The 21,206-nt window shown below is 48.1% G+C and overlaps 1 protein-coding gene and 1 long non-coding RNA gene across 4 annotated transcripts in view; one reads left to right on the top strand and one right to left on the bottom strand.

Moving 5' to 3' along the window:
* Window positions 1–623, bottom strand: part of PITRM1 (pitrilysin metallopeptidase 1) — a 41,391-nt gene extending 40,768 nt beyond the window's left edge. For 2 of the 3 annotated variants that reach the window (XM_032349865.1, XM_032349866.1), the window contains exon 1: window positions 511–621. In XM_032349865.1, the coding sequence (XP_032205756.1) occupies window positions 511–563 (53 nt within the window). In that variant the 5' untranslated portion in view covers window positions 564–621. Of the gene's footprint in view, window positions 1–510 lie in introns of all 3 variants that reach the window. The other variant, XM_032349864.1, reaches the window with a different exon arrangement.
* Window positions 624–9,664: 9,041 nt separating this feature from the next.
* Window positions 9,665–14,430, top strand: LOC116594458. The gene is made up of 3 exons (XR_004287234.1): window positions 9,665–9,778; window positions 10,814–10,900; window positions 12,346–14,430. It is a non-coding gene; the product is annotated as an uncharacterized LOC116594458 (long non-coding RNA).
* The last annotated feature ends 6,776 nt before the right edge of the window (window positions 14,431–21,206 follow it).

Below are 21,206 nucleotides of genomic sequence, written 5' to 3'. Positions count from 1 at the left end.
CCGAGGGCCGCGGCCACCGCACGGGCTGCGCGGACCGCGGACCACGGCGACCCCTTCAACGACACGGACCGGAACCCGCCTCCGACGACCGCACACGGGGCCACCCACTCCGGGACCGCTGAGGCCGCGGCGCCGCGGGGCTCCCTGGGCCGGGACCCGCCCGCCCACGGGCTTTCCGGGCTGCAGTCCCCAGCCCGGACCCCCGGACAGGGGCTCCTTTCCGGTGGCGGGGACGCGGTGGCAGGGGACCCGTCCGCAAGGCTCGCGGGCCGGGCTGCGGGAGAGGCGGGGGCGTCGGGGGTCCCCGGGCGGGGGCGTCGGGGGTCCCCGGGCGAGGGCGTCGGGGGTCCCCGGGCGAGGGCGTCCAGAGCAGGGGGCCGCGGCGCGGCACCGCCGGGCCGGGACACGACCCCGAAGCCTCCGGGCTCCCCCCGCCGCCGAGGCCGCCCGTAACGCCCTTCCCGCTCCCGCGCTCCCTCTCTGCGCCCCTCCCGCTCCCGCGCGTCTCACCCGCCGCTCAGCCGCCTCACGAAGCCAGGAAAACAGCCGCCGCAGCGCCACATGGCGTGTGACCACCACGGCCGGAGGTCGCCGCTTTACGTACCCAGACACACGCGCGGGGGCGCGCGGGGGGCGTGACGCACCGGCCGCGACTCTCATTGGTCAGCGCGCACGGCGACGCTCTCTCTAATAGGCTGGCGGGAAAAAGGGTGGGCTCCTGAGGCGGCCGGGCGGAACTCGAAGGCCGCGGGGCACGGGGTGGGCGGGGCGATGGGGGCGGAGCGTCGCGGACCTCGGAGCCTAGGAGCAGGGCAGGGGCGGGGCTTGCGTGCGGAGCCCCGGCAGACACGGAGAGGGGCGGAGCCCGAGGCGGGGCGCCGCTGGGGGCGGAGTCCGGGGCGTGCATGGGGAGGGGCGTGCGCAGTAGGGGGCGGGCCTGCGCAGGGAAGGGGCGAGGACTGTGAAGGCGAGGGGCGGGACTGCTCAGGGGAGGGCTAAAGGGACTGTGAAGGCGGGGGGCGGGACTCGCGAGGGAGGGCGGGACTGCGAAGGCGAGGGGCGGGACTGTGAGGGAGAGGGGCGGGGGCTGTGAGGGCGGGGACGGGGATTGCGAAGCGAGGGGCGGAGACTGTGCAGGGGTGGGCCTGCGCGGGCGAGGGGCGGGGACTGCGCAGGCGAGGGGCGGGGACTGCGCAGGCGAGGGGCGGGCCTGCGCGAGCGAGGGGCGGGGACTGCGCAGGCGAGGGGCGGGGACTGCGCAGGCGAGGGGCGGGGACTACGCAGGCGAGGGGCAGGCCAACTCAGGTGAAGTGGGTTTCCCTGGGGATGGGGCGGACTCGGGCTGGCCAGGTGAGCTGCCTGTCGCTCTCCTGGAGGAGATCCTGAGCCTGCACCTGTGCGTGCTCGCGGCTCTGCCTGCAGGTCTCGGATACTTGAGTGACAGCGAAGGACGTCGGTCGGGGGTGCGGGCACGCCAGGTTCCTCAGCCCCTGGCTCTGGGGCTTGGTGTGGTTTCCAGGGTCAGGATACCCTGATATCACCCTCCTTACGAATGGTCCCGCTCAGAATGTCCCCAGGGAAACGCAGGACATCTCCAAGCACCTGCAGGGGTGTTTTGACTCACCGCTTTCCCCGCCTGCTTCTCGTGTCTGGGAAGACTGCACACTTCTAAGCTGTCCACAGTACCCACATGCCCTTCTTGAACCGCAAAGACAGGCTCCAGGAGGGCAGGTCATGCGGGTGGGCCCGCACTGAGACTGTGGGGTCGAAGGGCATCTGGGATTAACCACCCCTGGGCACTGCAGCAGTGGGGAGAAACCTGGTCCCACATCTGTCTGCAGAGTCTCAGGGCCTCTCTTTTCTTTCTCCCTCTTTTATCCCCCAGGCCCTCTAGTGCAGACAGACTCAAACCCCTGCCTGCCCCAACTTCTGGGCTCTAAAGAAAGGCTTCTAAGTAGACAGGTGCCTTCTGTCTGAATATATAAGTGCTGGGGCAGCGATGCAGAGGGTGATGTCGCATTGAAAAGCCTCCAAAAGTCTCCAAAAAACTCTCCACGGCGCCATGGATTCTGCAGGTAACTGAGTACCTCTTTATCCAGAGGAGAAGCCAGCTGAACCAGCACAAAGAGAGGTGGTGATAAGAAGCCACTAATACAAACACACTCCCTGCATGAACCTTCCTTCCTGGGGGAATCTGGGTGATCAGTGTTATGGAGTCACCATCGCAGGCCTGTGATCCTGCAGACACAGCTGGGTGTGATTAACCTGACTGAGTGTTAGGGAAATAAGCACCGGAAGTTAGAGTATTTTGATCTCTCTGAAGGGACAGATGCTGTGTAAATCTGGTAATTGCCACTTACTGCCATGTTCCCACAGCGTACAACCTCATTGATGGCCACCTACACACACATACTAAGAGTTTATAAATAATTGTTTGAACAGCACCCAGTATAATTTTAACACTTGTATGTAATCTTGACATATATTAAAAATCATTTCAAATGGTGAAGTTAAAAATAAAAAATTCTCTATGCAATATCCCATGTTCAAAAACACATCCAGTGTCATAATGAAACACTGTTTTAGTAAGATGAGCACCAATCAGAATGGCTGCTCTCTGGGATGTAGAAAAGCAATCGAGTGAATATTTGAGGGTTACGGATTAGATTACGTCTCCCCAGAAAGCTGTGACCTCATTAAAAAGTAGGGTCTTTATAGAGGTGATGGAATGAGAATGAAGCCATTAGAATAGGAGCAGTGTCCTTATCCAAAGGGGATCTTTGGACACTCTGGCATGTACAGGAGGCCATGTGACGATGAAGGCAAGGATCAGGATGATACTTTTATACACCAAAGAGCATCGAGGATTGCTTATACAGCAGAAGCATGGAGAAGATTCCCCGAACTGATCTGCCCACAGCTCAATCTCAGACTTCTGGCTTCCAGACCAAAGAGACAAGGAATTTGTCTACTGATGAACAATGAACTTGGTGTTCTAAACCATGCGGTGTGTGGTACTTGGTGATGGCCGCCCCAACCAACTAATGCAGAGAAGCCAAGGTTCTCCCACCTCCCGAAGAAAAATACAAAATGTGCTGTTCAGGGTTGCATGTCACTGACACAATGCATACTTTCTGGAAATTCTTTCTCCTGAGTCTATCATAATCCCCAAGTGATGACTGTTGGTAAAGATAAGGGATTACCTCAGCGCCTCCAACCTTAAAATTATGAAATTATAGAAATGTATAAAATGTCAACAAAAAACGCTAATAACATGGAGAAAGGAGAAGTCCCCATACTGAAACCTAGCCCTGTTTTTCATTTCATTTTCATTTCATTTTCACTGTTTTTCATTCAACAGAAATAAATTGTGCGTCACCTACTTACCAACCTGAACTCTGCCACCTTGAGTTACATACAAGCCTTTCATCTTTCTGCTGAACTCATAAAAACAAGCCTGTGATTTTCTGCACGTTGACTTTCAATGCTAAGATCCCATAGTTGTGTTATCTTGGGTCTTAATTGTGACGTTGGTATAGCATCAACTCCAGGCATCAGCTTTATTTTTTTCTACAATGACCCATTAAGAAATTCACATTAATTTGACAGATTTGGGGTCCATTTCTGCTTCTGGGTATGCTATCTGATAGCTACCGTTGACGGAGAGAAGCTCTCCGCTTGAATGTACTTTGACTTCAGATGTTTTGAACAGTTGGTTCAGAAAATCTAGGATGTTGTGATCTCACTTGCCTAATGCCTCTAATATTAATAATAATAATTTTTCAAAGACCTTACAAATTTACATATTCGTATGTGAAAGAAATCCAGGATTAATCATAATTGAAGAAAAGAACATCAAAATAACAATGAAATATTATTTTATCTATCAAATGTAATGGTTGAATAAAATCTAAGACCAGTGAGACTAGTGAAGTTATGAAGATCAGGTACTTTTATGCTCTAGGACTAAGTGCTACTCTGCCTCTCTATCTTTTGGAAAGCACTTTGGTACAATTTATGCAAAATTTAAGTGAGTGTACTCTTTCAGCAGAAATCACACTTTGTGAGAATTACCCCACAGCTCTATTCTCATGAAGGCACAATGATCTATAAGTAATAAGGTTCTCTGCAGGATTTTCAACTATGGCAAATATTGAATAACATTAAAGTCTACCAAGAAGAGTTTTCTTAAATAAAATATAACACATTATATAACTAAGTACCACAGTATATATACAGTATACACACACACACACACACACACACACACACACACAGTATATAACTGAATACTACACAGATGATAAAAATAGGGACATGCATTATCTTTCATCCGTGTATAGCACAGATTAGTAAGGGAAAGAAAGCTAGATGTAGACTGAAATTCTCATAGAGTGGGAAACATATACTCCCATTTGAGTGGAACAAATTGAAAGGAGATTTTAATTATGGATCTAACATAACATTTTAATGAAAGGAAATTTTTGAAGACTAAATAGAGGGCAAGACAGTCTATATTCATAGATAGGAAACACAGTGTGATAAAGATGTAATTTCTTTGTTAAAAAAATTTCAATGCAATTTCAATAAAAATCCCAATAGATTAGGAGCACAAAATGATCCTAAAATACAGATGAAGAAGAAAAGATTCAAGAACAGGCAAAGAAGTTTTGAAGGACAATGTGGGAAACTTATTTTAGCAGATATTAAGACAAGTCCTATTATTAAGGACTTTTATAAGTCTATAAAAAACTGTAAGAAATAAGACAGTGTGTTAATATTAGCACTGAGAGAGTCAAAGAGTCTAAAGGAATATAAAGAGAGCCAGGAATAGGCACCTAGAAGTAGGTCACGGAGAACAGACTCAATGAATCTTATAATTTATATGGGAAAAAGTCAATTGCTTGTTCAAATCAGTCTGCACCTACCCCAAGGCCATAGTGATATCATGTTTCTTCAAAGGAGTTAGAAGTTTTACTTTTCTCACTTAAGCTTTTAATACACATGATTCTGAATTTTGTTTCTGCTTCCATAGCAGAGAAATCCTCGAGATTAAAATGATTGCAGAATAAATCTGGACCCCCATCCCCCAAGATGCAAATTAGGGTTGGAACCCAGGCAGAGAAAGGACCTCCACCTGCATCGTGCCCTTAGTACATCTTTACTGTTGCCTGAAATACTTTAGAAGGAGACAGGCTTATTTTCCAAATTGAGCAAAATGCTTAAAATGCAAATGCTCATTCACTGAAACTCACACCAGGACAGAATGGCTTTTACTGAGTAGTTGGGGGAAGGCCATGCGGACAGGGTGTCATCACCAGGTAGAAAGGATAAATGAAGAGGGAAAACAAAACTCTGGGGACTTCCAAAGTCCAAGTTTATTTTCCTCAAATGTTTCTTTGTCAAGGCTAGTCATTGCCCATGTTCTAATCATTTTGTCTGTTTCTGATGTCTTATCTGCTACCCAAATGCTACTCTTTCCTTGTGAATGACTATTGTGACTCACCCACAGCTCAGCTGGCTGGTTGCAATATTCAGGTCCAGGCTCTGTGTTTGACCTGTTATCTGTTCCATGGTCATGGGTTACCTCTTTTCATAGGACAAGTCATTTTATAAAACTGAAAACACTTTATGATATGTTTCTAAATGGTTTCCAGGGAGGAATGCAATGGGTCCATAATCACTCTGGTTGGATAAATATTTACTGGACTCCTAGGATAAGCGACTAAGCTGCAGCCAAAAACTTGGGTAAAAGTTTAGAAACTACGGTGCCTGGGTGGCTCAGTGGGTTAAAGCCTCTGTCTTCGGCTCAGGTCATGATCCCAGGGTCCTGGGATCAAGCCCCGCATCGGGCTCTCTGCTCTGCAGGGAGCCTGCTTCCTCCTCCTCCTCCTCCCCTCTCTCTCTCTCTCTCTGCCTGTGATGTCTCCACCTACTTGTGATGTCTGTCAAATAAATAAATAAAATCTTAAAAAAAAAAGTTTAGAAACTAGTTCTTCAGGCAGAGACTAAAGACACAGTCCCCACTTTGTGGAACTTCTGGTCTTGCACAGGTTGCAAACAAATAAGTGGGAAATGACTGAGCGGGCAAAGGCGAAGATTCTACTGGCAAATGTTGGCTCAGAGAAGGCTTTCTGGGGAAGGGGACACATCAGACTTCCCCCAAACAGGGAATTAATAAACAATGTGATGTGTTTGTATTTATTTCCCATTGATGCTACAAAAAATTACCACCCATTTTTTGACTTACAACAGCACAAGTTAATTATCTCACAGTTCCGGAGGTCAGAAGTACGGGTCTCCCTGGGCTAAAAGAAGCGTGAAGGGGCTGCCCTTCCCTGGCAGACTCCAGGAAGAATGTCTGTTGCCTTTTTCAGCTTGGGGAGGCCACCCACATTCCTTGACTCATGATCGTGTCTTCTATCTTCAAAGCCAGCAATGGCTGGTCCAGTCTTTCTCCCAATGCCATTTCTCGGTCTCTGATGCTTCTGTCTTTCGCTGCCCTAGTTAAGGACCCTTGTAATTATGCTGGTCCCACCCAGATCATCCAAGATAGTCTCTTGAAGATCATCTGATTGATTGGGGGGGGTGGTGCCTGGGTGGCTCACTCATTAAGCGTCTGCCTTCGGCTCAGGTCATGATCCCAGGGTTCTGGGATCGAGCGCGCATCAGGCTCCCTGCTCGGTGGAGAGCCTGCTTCTCCCGCTCCCACTCCCCGTGCTTGTGTTCCCTCTCTCACTCTCTCTCTGTGTCAAATAAATAAATCTTAAAAAAAAAAAAATCATCTGATTGGCAACCTTAACTGCATTTGCTACCTTATATCCTCTCTGCCATGTACCCTAACACACTCTCAGGTTCCAGGGTTTAGGACGGGGACATACTTGGGAACCATTATGTTACCCTACCTCCATGTTACAATAAGTCAGCTTCCTGTATGATGAAAGGCTAGAAAGATCTTTCAAAATAAAATGTTAGTGTTTGCGCTACACTGTTAAAATTAGTATCTTACTAATCTGATATCGATTCTTTAGAACACAATTGTCAAGTTTATATCCTAAAAAGGGGAAGTCTATGGAAAGCCATTCCCTTCCCCCACACACCCCTTGGGCTTCCCTTCTAAGCGTCTTCCTTGAGTTCCGCTGACTGATCAAAATCACTATTTCACAGAACAAATGTGAAGTTTTATGGCAAATTGTTGGTCTTTTCAGCAAAACATGCTACCATATTCTAGCTTATTTGTTTGAAGGAAGAATTTTGACATGCCAGAAATAGAAGGTATTATATATTATAATTGAATTTCCAAACATCACTTTTTGGAGCTTTGAAACAAATAACTGTTAGTTAGAGAAAGAACAAATGGGTACTATCAGAGGAGGGAGGCAGGGAAAGAAAGCCCAGGATAGCATTTATTTAGCATTTTTATGCATTATTATCAGTGGCAGTGAAATAAATATTCATTAGTGAAATGTCTTTTTAGTGGAAACAAGCCAGAGGCGACAGCATATTTATACAGCCTAAAGCTCAATGGGAGAAAAGCTGTTTTTGTTACTTCTGAATTGGTTCTTTTCTAAATTCAGAGAGCATATCTTTAAAGTAGGTTCCTTTCAACACATTTTTCAACATATCAATCATGAAAATTACTCCTTTATTGATAATACTGATAATAAAGGAGTCATCTCCTTGTTGAAATACACGTCTTAGGGAAACAAAGAGGATCTGTTGGGTCAGGAGCCAGATAAAACTGAAAAATAAAACTGGGTAAGAAGTGGGTCTTCTACCCCCACGGCTAGTGTGTGGTGGGGAGCGCAGGACTGGTCCTGTTCCAGGGCAGTGTTTTCTAATGGAAGTGTTTTTAGGGGGAACTGAGTTTGAAAAAACAAGGATGGGAAGGTCTCAACTCGAATATTAAGTCTGAATCCAAGGGGAGACAGAACTAAGAATCAGGAATTGGATGAGAGAAAGGCATGGGCTCCTAAGGGACCTCACACATCCCATGTTAGTACTTGGTTAGGACTCATTTCTATCCTGCTCCCCCCACCCCCAACCCTGACACGTGTGCGGAAGGTACTTAGGGACCTGGGCTTAATGGACAAGCCAGAAGCAGATGTCTGGGTTTTGCACCTTCTGCCTCACAGACTCCTTTCTAAATTTGTGGACCTTTCTGATATATTTCCAGAGAAATTAAGTGTTAGGATATCCATTCATGATCATTAGCAAAGCTTTGGAGGCAGATGGTGGATAATCTGAGTCATTATGGTTTAAACAGACAGGATTTATTTTCTTCCTGATTTTATCTTTCCCCTGAAACCATCTTTTGTCTCTGGTTATAAGATGGTGTTATGAGCTGAGTCGTTTCTCAACCAAACTCCTATGCTGAAGCCCTAACCCCCAGTGGCCCTCAGTTCTTCAGAATAGGACTACTTTCGGAGATGGGTTTTTTATGGAGGTGATTAAGGTAAAATGAGGTCACTAGGACAGGTCTGAATCCAATCTGACTGGTATGCTTTCAAGGAGGGAAATGAGAACACAGACTCACACAGAAGGGAGAGCATATGAGGACATGGGGCATGGGGGAACAAGACGGCGTCCGGACGCCCAAGACAGAGGCTTCAGGAGACACTAGCCCTGCCCACGCCTGGATCTTAGACTCTGGGCGTCCAGGTCTGGGCAACAACAAAGTTCTGTTGTTTGAGCCCTGGTCTGTGGTGCTTGGTATGGTGGCCCCAGGAAACCAGCAGGGATGGCTATGAGGAGGGAACCGGTCACAAGGACCCCAGACACTGTGTCCAGAAACAGACAACAGAACATATGGAATTTTCATCCATGATAAAGGAAGCATTTTAAATCACCGGGTAAATGGCCATTACTTAAGAAATGATGTTGCAGTAAATAAGTTCAGTACAGACCTATTCTTTATACCAAAAGAGATTCCAGATAGATCAATGAGTTTAATATAAAATGAGTGCATAAAAACATAAAAGAATGGTGGATAAATTTAAAACACAATTTAGGAATTACTTATATGTATGACATAAAAATCTAGAATCCTTTAAAAAAAAACAAAACACACCGGTTTGGGGCACCAAAGCCGGTTTGGGGTGGCTCAGTTGTTTGGGCATCCCACTCTTGATTTTAGCTCAGGTGATGATTTCAGGGTCATGGGATGGAGGCCCTATTGTATTGGGCTTTTGCTGAGGGTAGAGTTGGGTTGTCTCTCTCCTTCTGCCACCCTCCACCCCCTGCACTCTCTCTCTCACATAAATAAATAAATAAATAAATAAATAAATATTTTTTAAAACCTGGTTTATTTGTCATTATAAAATTTAAAAATATGGGCACAGCAAAAGTATCATTAAAAGTAAAAAGACCAACAAACCAAACAAAAACAAAAACAAAAACAAAACTCCAAAACCCTGCAAATCACATGACAGGAAAAGGCCTTAGCACACAAACAATTTTTACAAACAAAGTTGTTTCCGAACTAGAATTACAGATGACCAATTAAAAAAGAAGGAAAGAAAAAGGAAGAAAGGCGGTCCAACTCACAAGTAAGGACTTCGATAGTTACCTCCAGTAGGAATGTGTACCATGTCTATGGATACCTCTCCAACAGATACATAGAAACCATTACTTAGAAAAGCCTTGGGCTTCTATGCTGCTCCTTTCCTGTGTGAATGTAAAGTGTGCTGCTCACAACTTTTGCTTTTCTGCATGAGTTTTCCTGGGAAGAAAGTATATTCCTCCGTTCTTCTGAGTCGCCCTTGAAAGCAGGGACCGGGTATAATTTTTATAATTTTATTTAGAAAATGTTTATACAATTTATTTATATAATCTATAAAATAATTTATAAAATAATTTCTTTATGAAACATTTAACAAAATATTAATATTTGAAGTATTTATATAAATATAAAATATTTGTTTTATATAAATATAAAATATTTGTTTTATATTATAAAATAGTTTTATATTACAAAAATATAATTTTTATTCTCTAGCATGTAGAGAGTACTCAGGGGTTTCTGTTGTTGTTGACTAGTTTTGCTCATCCCTGAAAATACAAAAGTAAACTGAGAGCAATTTCTCACCTCCATGCCCTTTGCTTTTCAGAAGAGATGATGACTTTTCAGTCTCTCTCTTTTCTCTTCTTCCTCCCCATATAGCATCTCTTGTTTCCTTTGGGAAAGAGTAGAGGCTTTGAGATACTAGGTGTTTTCATGCGCAATTTCATCACTGCCTTCATTCCTGTAACATTTCTTCATTCAGCTCTGCTGTTTTTGATGAGAATGCATAAAATTTAATTCCACCCAATGTCTTAGGATTACCCTTTACATTGAGAGGACACTGTTGTACGGGATACAGTTTTCCAGTTGGAAAAGTTCCCCCAGTGATGAACAATTTGAGCTTCAGCACATCACCTAAGTTCTTAAAATTTCAGTTTCCCATGCAAAAGAGACAAGGGTACCTATCTCATAGAAAATATAAAGTATTTGGCATTGTCTCTTTTACGTAGAAGGATAGATGGTATTTTAAAAGCTTTGGAGTGGGATGCCTGGGTGGCTCCGTCGGTTACAGTCATGATCCCACATCCTGGGATCGAGTCCTGCATCAGGCTTGTTGCTCAGCGGGGAGCCTGCTTCTCCCTCTGCCGGCTGTTCCCCGTGCTTGTGTGCTCGCTCGCTCTCTCTGTCTGACAGATAAATAAAATCTTTAAAAAAAAATAAAAGCTTTAGAGCTGCTATCACCAATTACTACTGCTATAATGATAACTGGCTTTCTAGTAAACTAAATTATCCCAAACATGATTTTTACAGGGTCTACTCCTGGTTAAGAAACGTCACTTTAAAGTACATATACACAGCACACAACTGCTTATAATTTTTTGCTCCTTCACAGTCTTGGTAAGTGCTAAAAAATTTTTCCTCTCTTGAAAATATTTAAATTTGAAATTGTTATTTTAGAGATAGGTGCAATTAACCCAAAGGAACAGATCACGGTAAACTTTTCCAGACATGTGATTCGTTGTGTAAAACTACCCTCCTCTGAAAACAAAGCAAAGCAAAACAAAACAAAATCCACCAAAGAAAACAACAAAAAACCTCTACCCTCCTCTGTAAGATTAAAGGGTCTAGTCGTAATAGAACTCATAGGATTTTGCTGAAAGTTAAGGAAATAACAGACCCAAAGTGCCGGTCACATTGTCCCACAAATTGCTCTTGTAGTCAGAGTATATATGCTTCCTCTATCCCATAGTATATTTGCTTCCTAACAAGCGGAATGTGTCTGAGAACAGTCTGCTGTTCTCACCCATCTTCCAGAGCTTCAGTGGCTCTGGAGGGCGGCCACTTTGCAAGTGCATTTCAAGGCTTCTGAGTTAAATCATCCCGATTTAATGAATATTCCCCCAGTAGGAATGAAGATGGAGCCCACTGCCACACCTTCTACTGATTCCCATTAAATGGGTCCTCATGCTTTCACTTCAGCATTTGTATCAGGTAATCTAACCCCAAATTAACATGTCTCATGTAGGGCTTTCTCTTCTCAACACAAGTTAGGCATGAACAATTTCAACACAGATTCTGGCTTTTAGGAGACCTTCTGAATATTCATATTCTTGGGATCCTGTAAGAGGAACATAAAGCTACAATTCAGAGAAAATACGTATGTGTTTGGTGGGTCTGGTGAGCTGTCTTTGTTGTCATTATAAATGATTTGAACCAACTAATTTGGTGATCTGATCAATTGCCTTATGATTACCTCAATGAATTCCAATAGAGTTAATTCATGGCTTCCTAAAGACTGAGCCTCCAGATCAGTACTCACTGGGTTTATAGAAAATTTACTTAATTGGAACAACTTAGTTAGGATTCAATTGCTTGTCCATGATCAATTATTATGTGAAATGAAACTGAGTTTCAAACTCGTGATTTATTTTTACTCACGAGGCCTGGTCTCTAACAGTGGGAAATGTAAATGACGTATGACCTTCAGGAAGGCGTGTGGCAGCGTGAACGGACGAATGCTCCCCTGCTGGGGCAGCCATCAGGTCGCTGTGGAGAGGGTATTCTCTGCGGCTCGGGCCGGTCCACGCGCGAATACTCTGTCTCTGGCCTACAGCAAGTTAAGTCCCAAACCAGAGCATTTAGAGGGCAGAGTATGAAATTAGGAGGTTAGAAACAGAAAAACTTAAGTGTAGAAATTGAGTTTAGAAAGTTTAGAAACTTTTGTAACATTCCAACGGAGCTGTTACTTCTTTAAATCTCCTATTAAAAATGTAGGGTTCTTATTTTTTTTTTTTTAATCTTTCTAAGCACTCTTATTTATTTATTTATTTATTTTTAAATAGAAGAATCAATCCATCAGAATTGGAAATTAAAGAAACACAAAACCGGTCCTGTGCCAAGTGTGGCTTGGCAAGTTCTCACAAGGAGGAACACTTTCTCTGCAATGGTAGACACTTAGCCTGGGGTCTCTCCACCACCTCGAAGGACCTACAGACCCCCTTCCCAACAGTGTGCTCTATGAGATGCAGCTTGGAACAGAAACATACAAACACCCAGGTCGGGGTGTGCTGGGCTGAGGTTGGGATTCTAGTCTAGATGGGGGTCCTGCCTGGTGGTTTAGAGTGGGTGGTGAAATGCAGCAAATCGAGGTGGAAATGAGTTGTTAAAGACTCGTGTTTTGCAGGCAGATCAGCGTTGAACAATGGCCTTGGAGGGCAGGGGAGGGAAGCCGGAATCTATAGCCTCTGCAGATACCCTGGTAGGAAATACACCTGTTGCGGGTGACCCCAGGGGACCAGCATGGGGGTCTGCGGGCAGAGATGCTAATGATGGCCCAAGCCAGCTCCAGCACAGCCCTGGGAGCCCCACTACCTACCCTGACGACGGCAGGGCAGCTGCACATAAGGAAGTAACACTGTCCATACAGAACAACACGGATTGGGGAAGAGGTCTCGCCATGACCTGGGACTAGGACCCTGAGAAAAACTGACAAGGCCAAGGATGTTTCTCTTAGCCCTTGGCCAACATCTGATGAAGGCGCTTCCCCCAGCAAGGCTGAATGTTAACTCCCGAGATGCACCAGTCGTGGCTTATTTGGCCCGTGTGTGTATGTCTGTCCTTCTAAATCACACATGCATATTACTTGATGATTTTTTAGTTACCTATTTAAATAATTGAAGTTCAACAAAGGATAATCATGCTTTGCAGAGTTCGGAAGTTCCCAAGACACTCTTGGATTTGATAATGCACCAGAAGGACTCACAGGATCACAGAAAGCTGTTCTACTCACAGTTGTTGTTTGTTACAGCAGAGAGATAGGGACAAAAGTCAGCCAAGGGAAGAGGAGCTGGTGGGGAAGCAGTGACCAGGACACACCCAGGCACAGAGCCTTCAGTTGTCCTGTGCCGGGCAACGGCGGGCAGCGCTGGCTTCTCCTGGTAATTATGTGTGGCGATACACTTGGAGTTTCATCAACCAGGGAAGCTTCCAGAGCCTTGGTGTTTGGAGTTTTTATTAGGATTCTGTCATAATTGACTACCCGCCTGCCTGACCTTTAGCCTCCAGACCCTCTTGACCTTGAGCTGATAGCATGTGTCCCACAGACCCTTCCAGAAATTCCATTATAGACGATCAGTCTACAGGTAAACAGACACTCTCATCAAGCAGGATGTTCCAGAGGCTTAGAGATGACCGTCCAGGGGGCAGGGGCAAAGGCTGGTGCTCTCCAGGTTTGGTTAGTTGTTGACTACATACCCTTGAACATATTACTATAAAAATACTTTTGAACTTAAGAGACACAGGTCCCCAGCTGGTGTTCCGCGGACAGACCAGGGAAGCCACACCCTTTACACGATGCTGTTCAGTGACTCTTACTTATCCTTGCGTTTGCAGAAAGAATGTGCAATGTATTTCCTTAAGTTAGCACACATAGGAGACAAATCAGTCACAGTGCCTGACGTAGCCACAGCCCCTCAAGAAAACGGCCGCCATTCCTGGGGTGGCCAGTGTTTGTCAGAGACAGTATGAGTCCTAGGACCAGATCCTTTGGCCCAGCCTGACTTAGAAATGGGCCCCGCAGACAATGACGGCCCGTTCACCAGCTGGTCTCGGGGCTGCGGCATGATTCAATGCCAAAGTCTCCGTTCAGATGTGATTTACTGACATTATCAGCAGAGCCTACCGGAAGCCCTCGCCTAAAGTTATACTGGACATCGAAGAACAGTTAGGCCAGTAGGAAATGAGAGGAGTGTGTAGAACACAGAGTAGTTGAATCACATTGATGGGGAGTGAGGTCCCAGGGTCCCCCCTTGTGGGATCCTGGATGATAATGCAGTTGGTTCCCTCTTACGATTTTTAACAGTTCCTCTGAAAGGGGCGCCTGGGTGACTCGGTCGGTTCAGTTAAGTGTCTGCCTTCGGCTCAGGTCATAATCCGGGGTCCTGGGATCGAGCCCCGAGTCCCTGCTCAACGGGGAGCCTGCTTCTCCCCCTGCTCGTGCGCTCGTTCTCTGTCAGATAAATAAATAACATCTTTAAATTAAAAAAAAAATTCCTCTGAGTTTCAATCTCTTTATTGCCTCTCACACATACTCCTAATCAAGGCTGAGTGCATCTAGTCCTGAAGAGCGACAGAGGCACGTTGAAGCGATTATCAAAGGTCAGTGCTGAGTCAGTCAAGGACACAAGGCGCTTAGATCATCCTCCCTTTGAATGAGAGTTGAAGGTTTTTGAAAAAACGGGCAATGCGAATCACTCATTCTTTCTCCTTGAGGAAACCTTTGCATGCCTTTAATAAGAAAATGTTAAGCCCGATGTTTTTAAAAATGTAAATGGCGGGTCTAGATGGACCACATATTACCTGGTTCTTCACATTCAGTATCATTTTATTTTATTTTCCATGAATACTGAGTAGGATAGACTGTATTTCCTGTTTCCTGAAGTGGGATTTTCGTCACGGTTCAATAATGAATATTGAAAGACTTCTTGCGATTGTAATTGACGACGGTTTACATCAAACTCTAATAGCAGCGATCGGACTTCACCGGATCTGTGGGTGGAAATAATTTAATGAGACATTTCGTCAGGAAAAGAAGTCTTTCCTGTGCACCGTCAGCTCCGTTTGGTTCCTGGACAAAATGAAGCTGCTCCATGAACAGCGTCTGTCCTGTCTCTGATTTCAAGGGTAAACTGTTCTTTCCTAGGCTTTTGGAAAGGTGTTTTGCAAGCGTGGACGGAAGGCCGATAAAGTCACGCAGAACAAGGTCATGGACATGGTACCGATCTTTATTCGTACTTGGAAGGTGGCAGCTAAGTGTGCTTCAGCGGGCACTGGGCCGGGAGTTGAAGGCCGTTTCCTGCTTAGCTCTGTGGCTTTGGGAAACGCACATAACCTCTTTGGGCTTCAGATTCATTTTCTACCAAATAAAGAGGTTCCAGCAGAGCTCCAAGGTCTCTTTCTCTTCTAACCTTTTATTATCTGAGGAATTAGTTGGCCAGCAATGATATTAGGGGAGAACTCCTACTTTTAAACAAGTATCACTCTTTTCTTCAGCCGTGTGAACATCAGAGAAAACAGACGTCTGTCTCCCCTTGTCTCCTGAAGCAGCTCAGACCTGGTTTCACATCAGACAGAACAAAACTTCTGCTGAGGAATGGACTGGATGAGCAGACCTCTCTTGTGCAAACACCCACCCATCATAATGTGTACTCGTGTGTTTTGTAATATTTTAAAATGTGACAAGAGCAAGCCTGTACCTAGACAGCATTCCCTCCCCTCCGACCCAAGAAAACATTCCCTTCCTTCTCACCCGTTTTATTACATCTGCATGTCGTTCTGGAATATACGTCTTTCTTAGGGTAGTGGATTTTTAAAAAAATATTTTATTTATTTATTTGATATAGCGTGAGAGCAGCACAAGAAGGGGAGGGGCAGAGGGAGAGGGAGAAGGAGACTCCCAAGGAGCAGAGAGCCTGACGTGGGGCGCGATCCCAGGACCCTGAGATCGTGACCTGAGCCGAAGGCAGAGGCTTCACCGACTGAGCCCCCCAGGCGCCCCTTGGTAGTGGATTTTAACCTTCATGATATGATATGTCATAGCACATCATAAAACAATACATTTGGGGGACTTGCCCTTCCTACCTACTCTTAGGTTGCCAGGACTTTCATGGTTGGCTGGGGGAGTCCAACCCGTGGTGGCGGTGTGGGGTCCGGTGACCCTGACCGGAGACGCACCTGTCGAAAACCCTGAACCACAGTCGTGCCCGCGTCAGCAGGCGGGAGCGGGAGGTTCCAGCGTCCACAGCCGGCCGGGAGCAGGGCTCCAAGCCTCCCAGGCACGATGGCACGAAGGAAAGTCGTTTCTGGGCAGCTGACCCGTTGATGAATTCCCCCATTGTTTGCCCTTAGGTCTCGGCTTACATTCGAAGGTACAGAACAACACCCACTCCCCCTTCCTCTGGCTGACAAAGCAGTGATCCCGTAGAGGGCTGCGTCCCCGGTCCCGGGTCAGACCTGGGGCGACCACGAGCGCCTGCAGCCACTAGATGGGGCTCTTGCTCCAACGTCCGCCCTTCCTGGCCCGGAGTCTGCTCTGACGACGGCCTCCTTCTCCAGTTTATTTTTACAGAAGTTGCTTTCATGACTCTTATTCCAATGCACAACCGCTTCGAGCTGCCTGGGCGGCCGCGTCCAAAGGGTACGTGAAACAAAGCAATTGTTCTCTGAGACCATGAGCCACAAGCAGGAGTTTCCCGAAAACTAGGAGCTTTGGTTCTGGACGGTCTATATACACACACACACATGCCCAGAGCCCGTCTCCTGACGGAGAAGCCCTGCACCCCTGCACCCGGGCCCAAAGGGCGCGCGGCTGTCCTGCCCCTCGCGTGCCTCCCTTCCCCGCTCCCGCGTGCTCTGGGTGTGAGCCCCGCCGCCCCGGCCACCCCCCCACTCCCCACCTCCACCGCAGGCCGCGCTGCTGGTGTCCGTGGACTTCGTGGTCACCTGCTCCAGGCCTGCACCCCGGCGTTCTGTCCCTGCAGCTGCACGAATGGGGGTAAACAATACACGACCCCATGAGCTACGTCCCTGAAAACATTTTTCTAGAACTTTTTGGGGGACTCTAAGGAAATCTCCTCCATTCTCGGCTTCGGCCTCCAGGTGATGCCGGTCAAGAGCAGAGCAGGACTCCTGTACCCCATGCTCCGTGTGTCGGAGGCTCCCTCTGCTCTCGGGTCTTTGTCCCTGTAAGCTTGACAGCCCAGACTTCTGGGGATACAAGGTCGAAATCCACGTGTCGGTTTTCTGACCTGGCGGCTTTTTCACCGTAGTCTTGGACCACCGGCCTTGTTCCTGGAAATGCGGCCCTCCTCTGCTGGGATCGCCTCGCCTCTTTGAGGTCCCCCGTGTGCCGTGGGCAACCCATCGGGTAACCACCGGTGGCCCGGGAATTCCGCAGCGGACTTCGGGCGTGGCTCCGAGCACGCCCATCTTCCCGGCCGGAGGTGAGCTGTGTCTGGGGCTTATCCATGCACCTGCCCCCACGTCAGCCTAACAGCCTGACACCCTGGACGTGGAGGGAAATCCGGGAAACGGGAGGAGAAGCTGACGGTGCACCTTCCCCCTGTGGGGAGCTCGTTTTCTGGGGCCCCATCTCTTTTTTGAATGAGCTCGTGGTTTCTGTCCAACGTTTGACAAACTGAAAGGCACCGTCTGTGTCCCGACGTCTTCTCACAGCGGGGTCTTCCGGACCCGAGGACGTCCTCTCGCGGCGGGGCCTTCCAGAGAACCGCACAGGCGGGTCAGTAGCCATGCCAGGTGCGCACGGCGCCCGTCGCCCGATGCTGTTCTCCTCGCGCAGGATGACCTTGTCCCAGACGACCATGCTTCCTGCCCCACTTCTTACAGCACTCGACTCTCCTGCGATGCCATCCCTGATGGACTCCCTCAGCCTCGAACCCCTGCTCCTCCCCTACCAACATTTGGTGGGTTTACTTCTGTTTTTCCCCCGTGTACTGGTTTATAAAGATACGGCCATACTTGGTGCTGTGATCCGAGACAGGCTCCTTCCTGCTGACACTTCTCTGCCCCCGACCACTCTTCTGCGTCGTGATTCTCCGTGGCTGGGCGCCCCGCCCCTGCCCTCACTCCGCTCGCTCGGCTCTGCTCCTTCCCCAAGGAGCGTCTCTTCCTGTCCTGCCCTCCCTCCTGCCATTCTGTGGTCAAAAAGGCTGAGTATCCGTTTATCTCTTCGAACATCTTCATGGGAGATTCACATTATGACTCTGAATACTAAAAAATAGCCCTAAATTCCTGTACAAAGATCCTGGCTTTTCTAACATCATATGAAATATTTCCTTTTAGCCATTTCTGCAGTCATTTCTGGAAGAAAACATTCCGCCAGGAACTCACACAAGGATGGAACGGTGGCCAGGAGTTGAGCCGTGGCTGCAGGCAAAAGTGAGGCCCGCACGTCTTCACCGGGTGGCGGCAGCTCCCCCGCGGGCCGGCAGGAGGTGGCCCCGGTGCCCGTGTTCCTGGCTCAGGGGAAGGGATTCATTTCTCTGCTCATTTCGCCCTTTGTTGCTGGTCGCTCTTTTCAGGCATTTGTGTTAATACGGTTGGATTTTGTGCTGAATATATTTATTTTGGTGAACGGCGAACTGTTTTGCAAAATCAAACTTGCAAAAGTCTCTCCTGGGAGACTGGTTTGGAGGATTGTAACAAGAATTGAATATTAGGTGATTACGACTCAATAGAGTTAACATTTTGGTACTCAAGGACTCCCTATTCATGAAAATACTGACAATCTCCATCTCCACGTTTTATCTCTGTTACAATAGAAAATGGAGTCTCTAACAGCATTTCTAATTTTTGTTAAAAAATTAACTGACTACTGACTCATCTTCCCTCAGCTGCATTCCTCCAAATTCAAAAATGAAAGTCAAAACCCTCAGGACAAGATCACCTCTTCTGCCGCAATCCATGTGACTATGAATTTGTTCACTCCCCTGTTTCTAAACTGAATTCTATTCCACGCGCAGACAGAGCACAGCTGTGATGGCAGATTTCCTTCCTTCCTTTCTTTCTTTTTTTTTTGTTTATATCTTTATTTGTTTATTTATTTATTTGAAAGAGGGAGACAGAGCTCGAGCAGGGGGAGGGGCAGACGTAGAAGCAGACTCCCCGCTAAGTAGAGACCTCCTGGGACAATTCCAGGTCCCTGGGTTCATGGCCTGAGCCGGAGGCAGACGCTTCACCCACTGAGTCACCCAGGAGCCCCAGGATTTTACTTCTTTGAAAGCAGGAATCAACTATGCTTCAAAAAGCTGATTTGCTTTTGTTTAACGTACCCAATGTTACCTGGCCAAAGCGAAGGGACGTCTACTGGACCCGTGGTCGTATTCATTTGACCATATTAATTTGAGCTTCTTCTCTGCGCAAGGTCCTGTCAGACGTGCTATGTGGTATAAGCGTGTTCTTGGTTCTCCATGCGTGTTTGCTGATTACTCTGTGTTTGTCTATCAGAATGATGTCTGGGAGGGGCGTCTGGGGGCTCAGAGGGTGAAGCGTCGGCCTCTGGCTCAGGCCATGAACCAGGGTCCTGGAATTGAGCCCCCATCGGGCTCCCTGCTCAGCGGGGAGCCTGCTTCTCCCTCTCCCCCTGCTGCTCCCCCTGCTTGTGCTCTCTCTCTCTCCGTCAAGTAAATTAAAAAAAAAAAAATTTTTTTTTTAAAAAGCATAATATCTGGGAAGATCAAAATTGCATCCTTCCTCTGTATTTCGCGCCTTCCTGGAGGGAATGTTGTCTGACCAGGAGAAGAACCATCTCGAGGGGACAGGTGGCAAGAACCACGATGTTTATGTGGACTCATCTGAAAAGAGATTATATTTGGAAATTTGGAGAAATGTTTGCTAGAAACAGGACCAAGGCTGGGACGCCAATGTGGATGGCATTATTCTAGAGTACCAAGGCACTAGAGTGTCGGTGTTGAAATTTCATCTTTTGGGGCACGTTTTTAGGGCATGCAAACGACACTGGGTCCTGCCCCTCCCCCCCAGAGGAGGCTGCATCTCCAGGAGGTGCCCCGAGGACTCCCCCCGGTGGAGGAAGACGGTAGTTCGGTCTCATGGGTCCAATGCTGCCTGACCAGCAGTCCTGTCTCTGGTATTGGATGGAGAGAGTCCTTGGCTCTGAAATGGTCCTGGTCTGCCAACCCCAGGCCTTCTGTCCCGTGGAGGATGGGCCAGAACCAACAGGACCTGGGTACACTGGAACCAAAGGCGTCCCAGGTGGGTCCACTCTGGGCAGACCCCTCCAACCACTGGAGGGGCCTCTTAGCGGCACTGACCACACTGTTGGCGAATCTGCATTTTCTTGTGTGTCTCTCCTGCCCTGCCAGACAGTTCCCTAAAGTTAGGGCCGGGTCCGTCTTGTTCATGTCTATGGAGCCTAGCATGTCACGGATGACCTCCACACATCCGGTCAAAGAGCTGCTTTCGGGAAATTCTGGCCTGGAATCCCGAAGGAGGAGTACCTGGTCGGGGCTTGGGGGATGGGGGCCGGGACCGGGCACCCAGACATCGGGGAAGCCCCTCACAACCCAGGACGGAGGCCGACAGGGGGCTGGGTGGTGGCTGTCCTGCTGCCCAGGCCTGCCGGGCACATGCGGGTCCACCCCGAGGGACGTGGGTCCAGTCCAGGAGCTGCACCTACAGGGTCTCTGTGGTAACGGGTCCCCCTCCAGCGGCTCCCTGACGGGCTGTGGCTGTGGACTCACACAGAGAGCAGGGCGGCGGCGGGGAGGGCGGGGTGCCCATTCCCATGCCTTCCCACATGGCAGCGGTGTGGGGGAGGGGAGAACGCGGGGCCCGGCGACCACCGACCACTGAATCCCTGTGCTGTGAAAATCAGGTCAGCAGCTACAAGTTCGGCACGAAATTTCTAGATCTTGGCAACATGGTTTTGGGTCAGAGTTGATGTCGGCGGTCTTGGGACTGGGCTGGGGGTGAAGACGGGGCAAGCAGGAAACAGGGAGGTGACGAGGGAGGTTCAGCGTCCTGACCCGTCAGATCCACGGACAGAGCGGGAGGCTGAGCCCACGCTGGCAGCGGGAGCGGAGGTGGGCGGAGGTGAGCGGAGGCGGGACCCCAGCTCCGGGGTCGCCCCGGGCGTCGGGAAGCCTGACGAAGTCAACCGTCTTACGGG

Source organism: Mustela erminea, chromosome 6 (genome assembly GCF_009829155.1).
Source record: "Mustela erminea isolate mMusErm1 chromosome 6, mMusErm1.Pri, whole genome shotgun sequence".
Classification (NCBI taxonomy): domain Eukaryota; kingdom Metazoa; phylum Chordata; class Mammalia; order Carnivora; family Mustelidae; genus Mustela; species Mustela erminea.
Note: the sequence above shows the minus strand (reverse complement) of the source record. Positions and strands in the feature narration are given on the sequence as shown.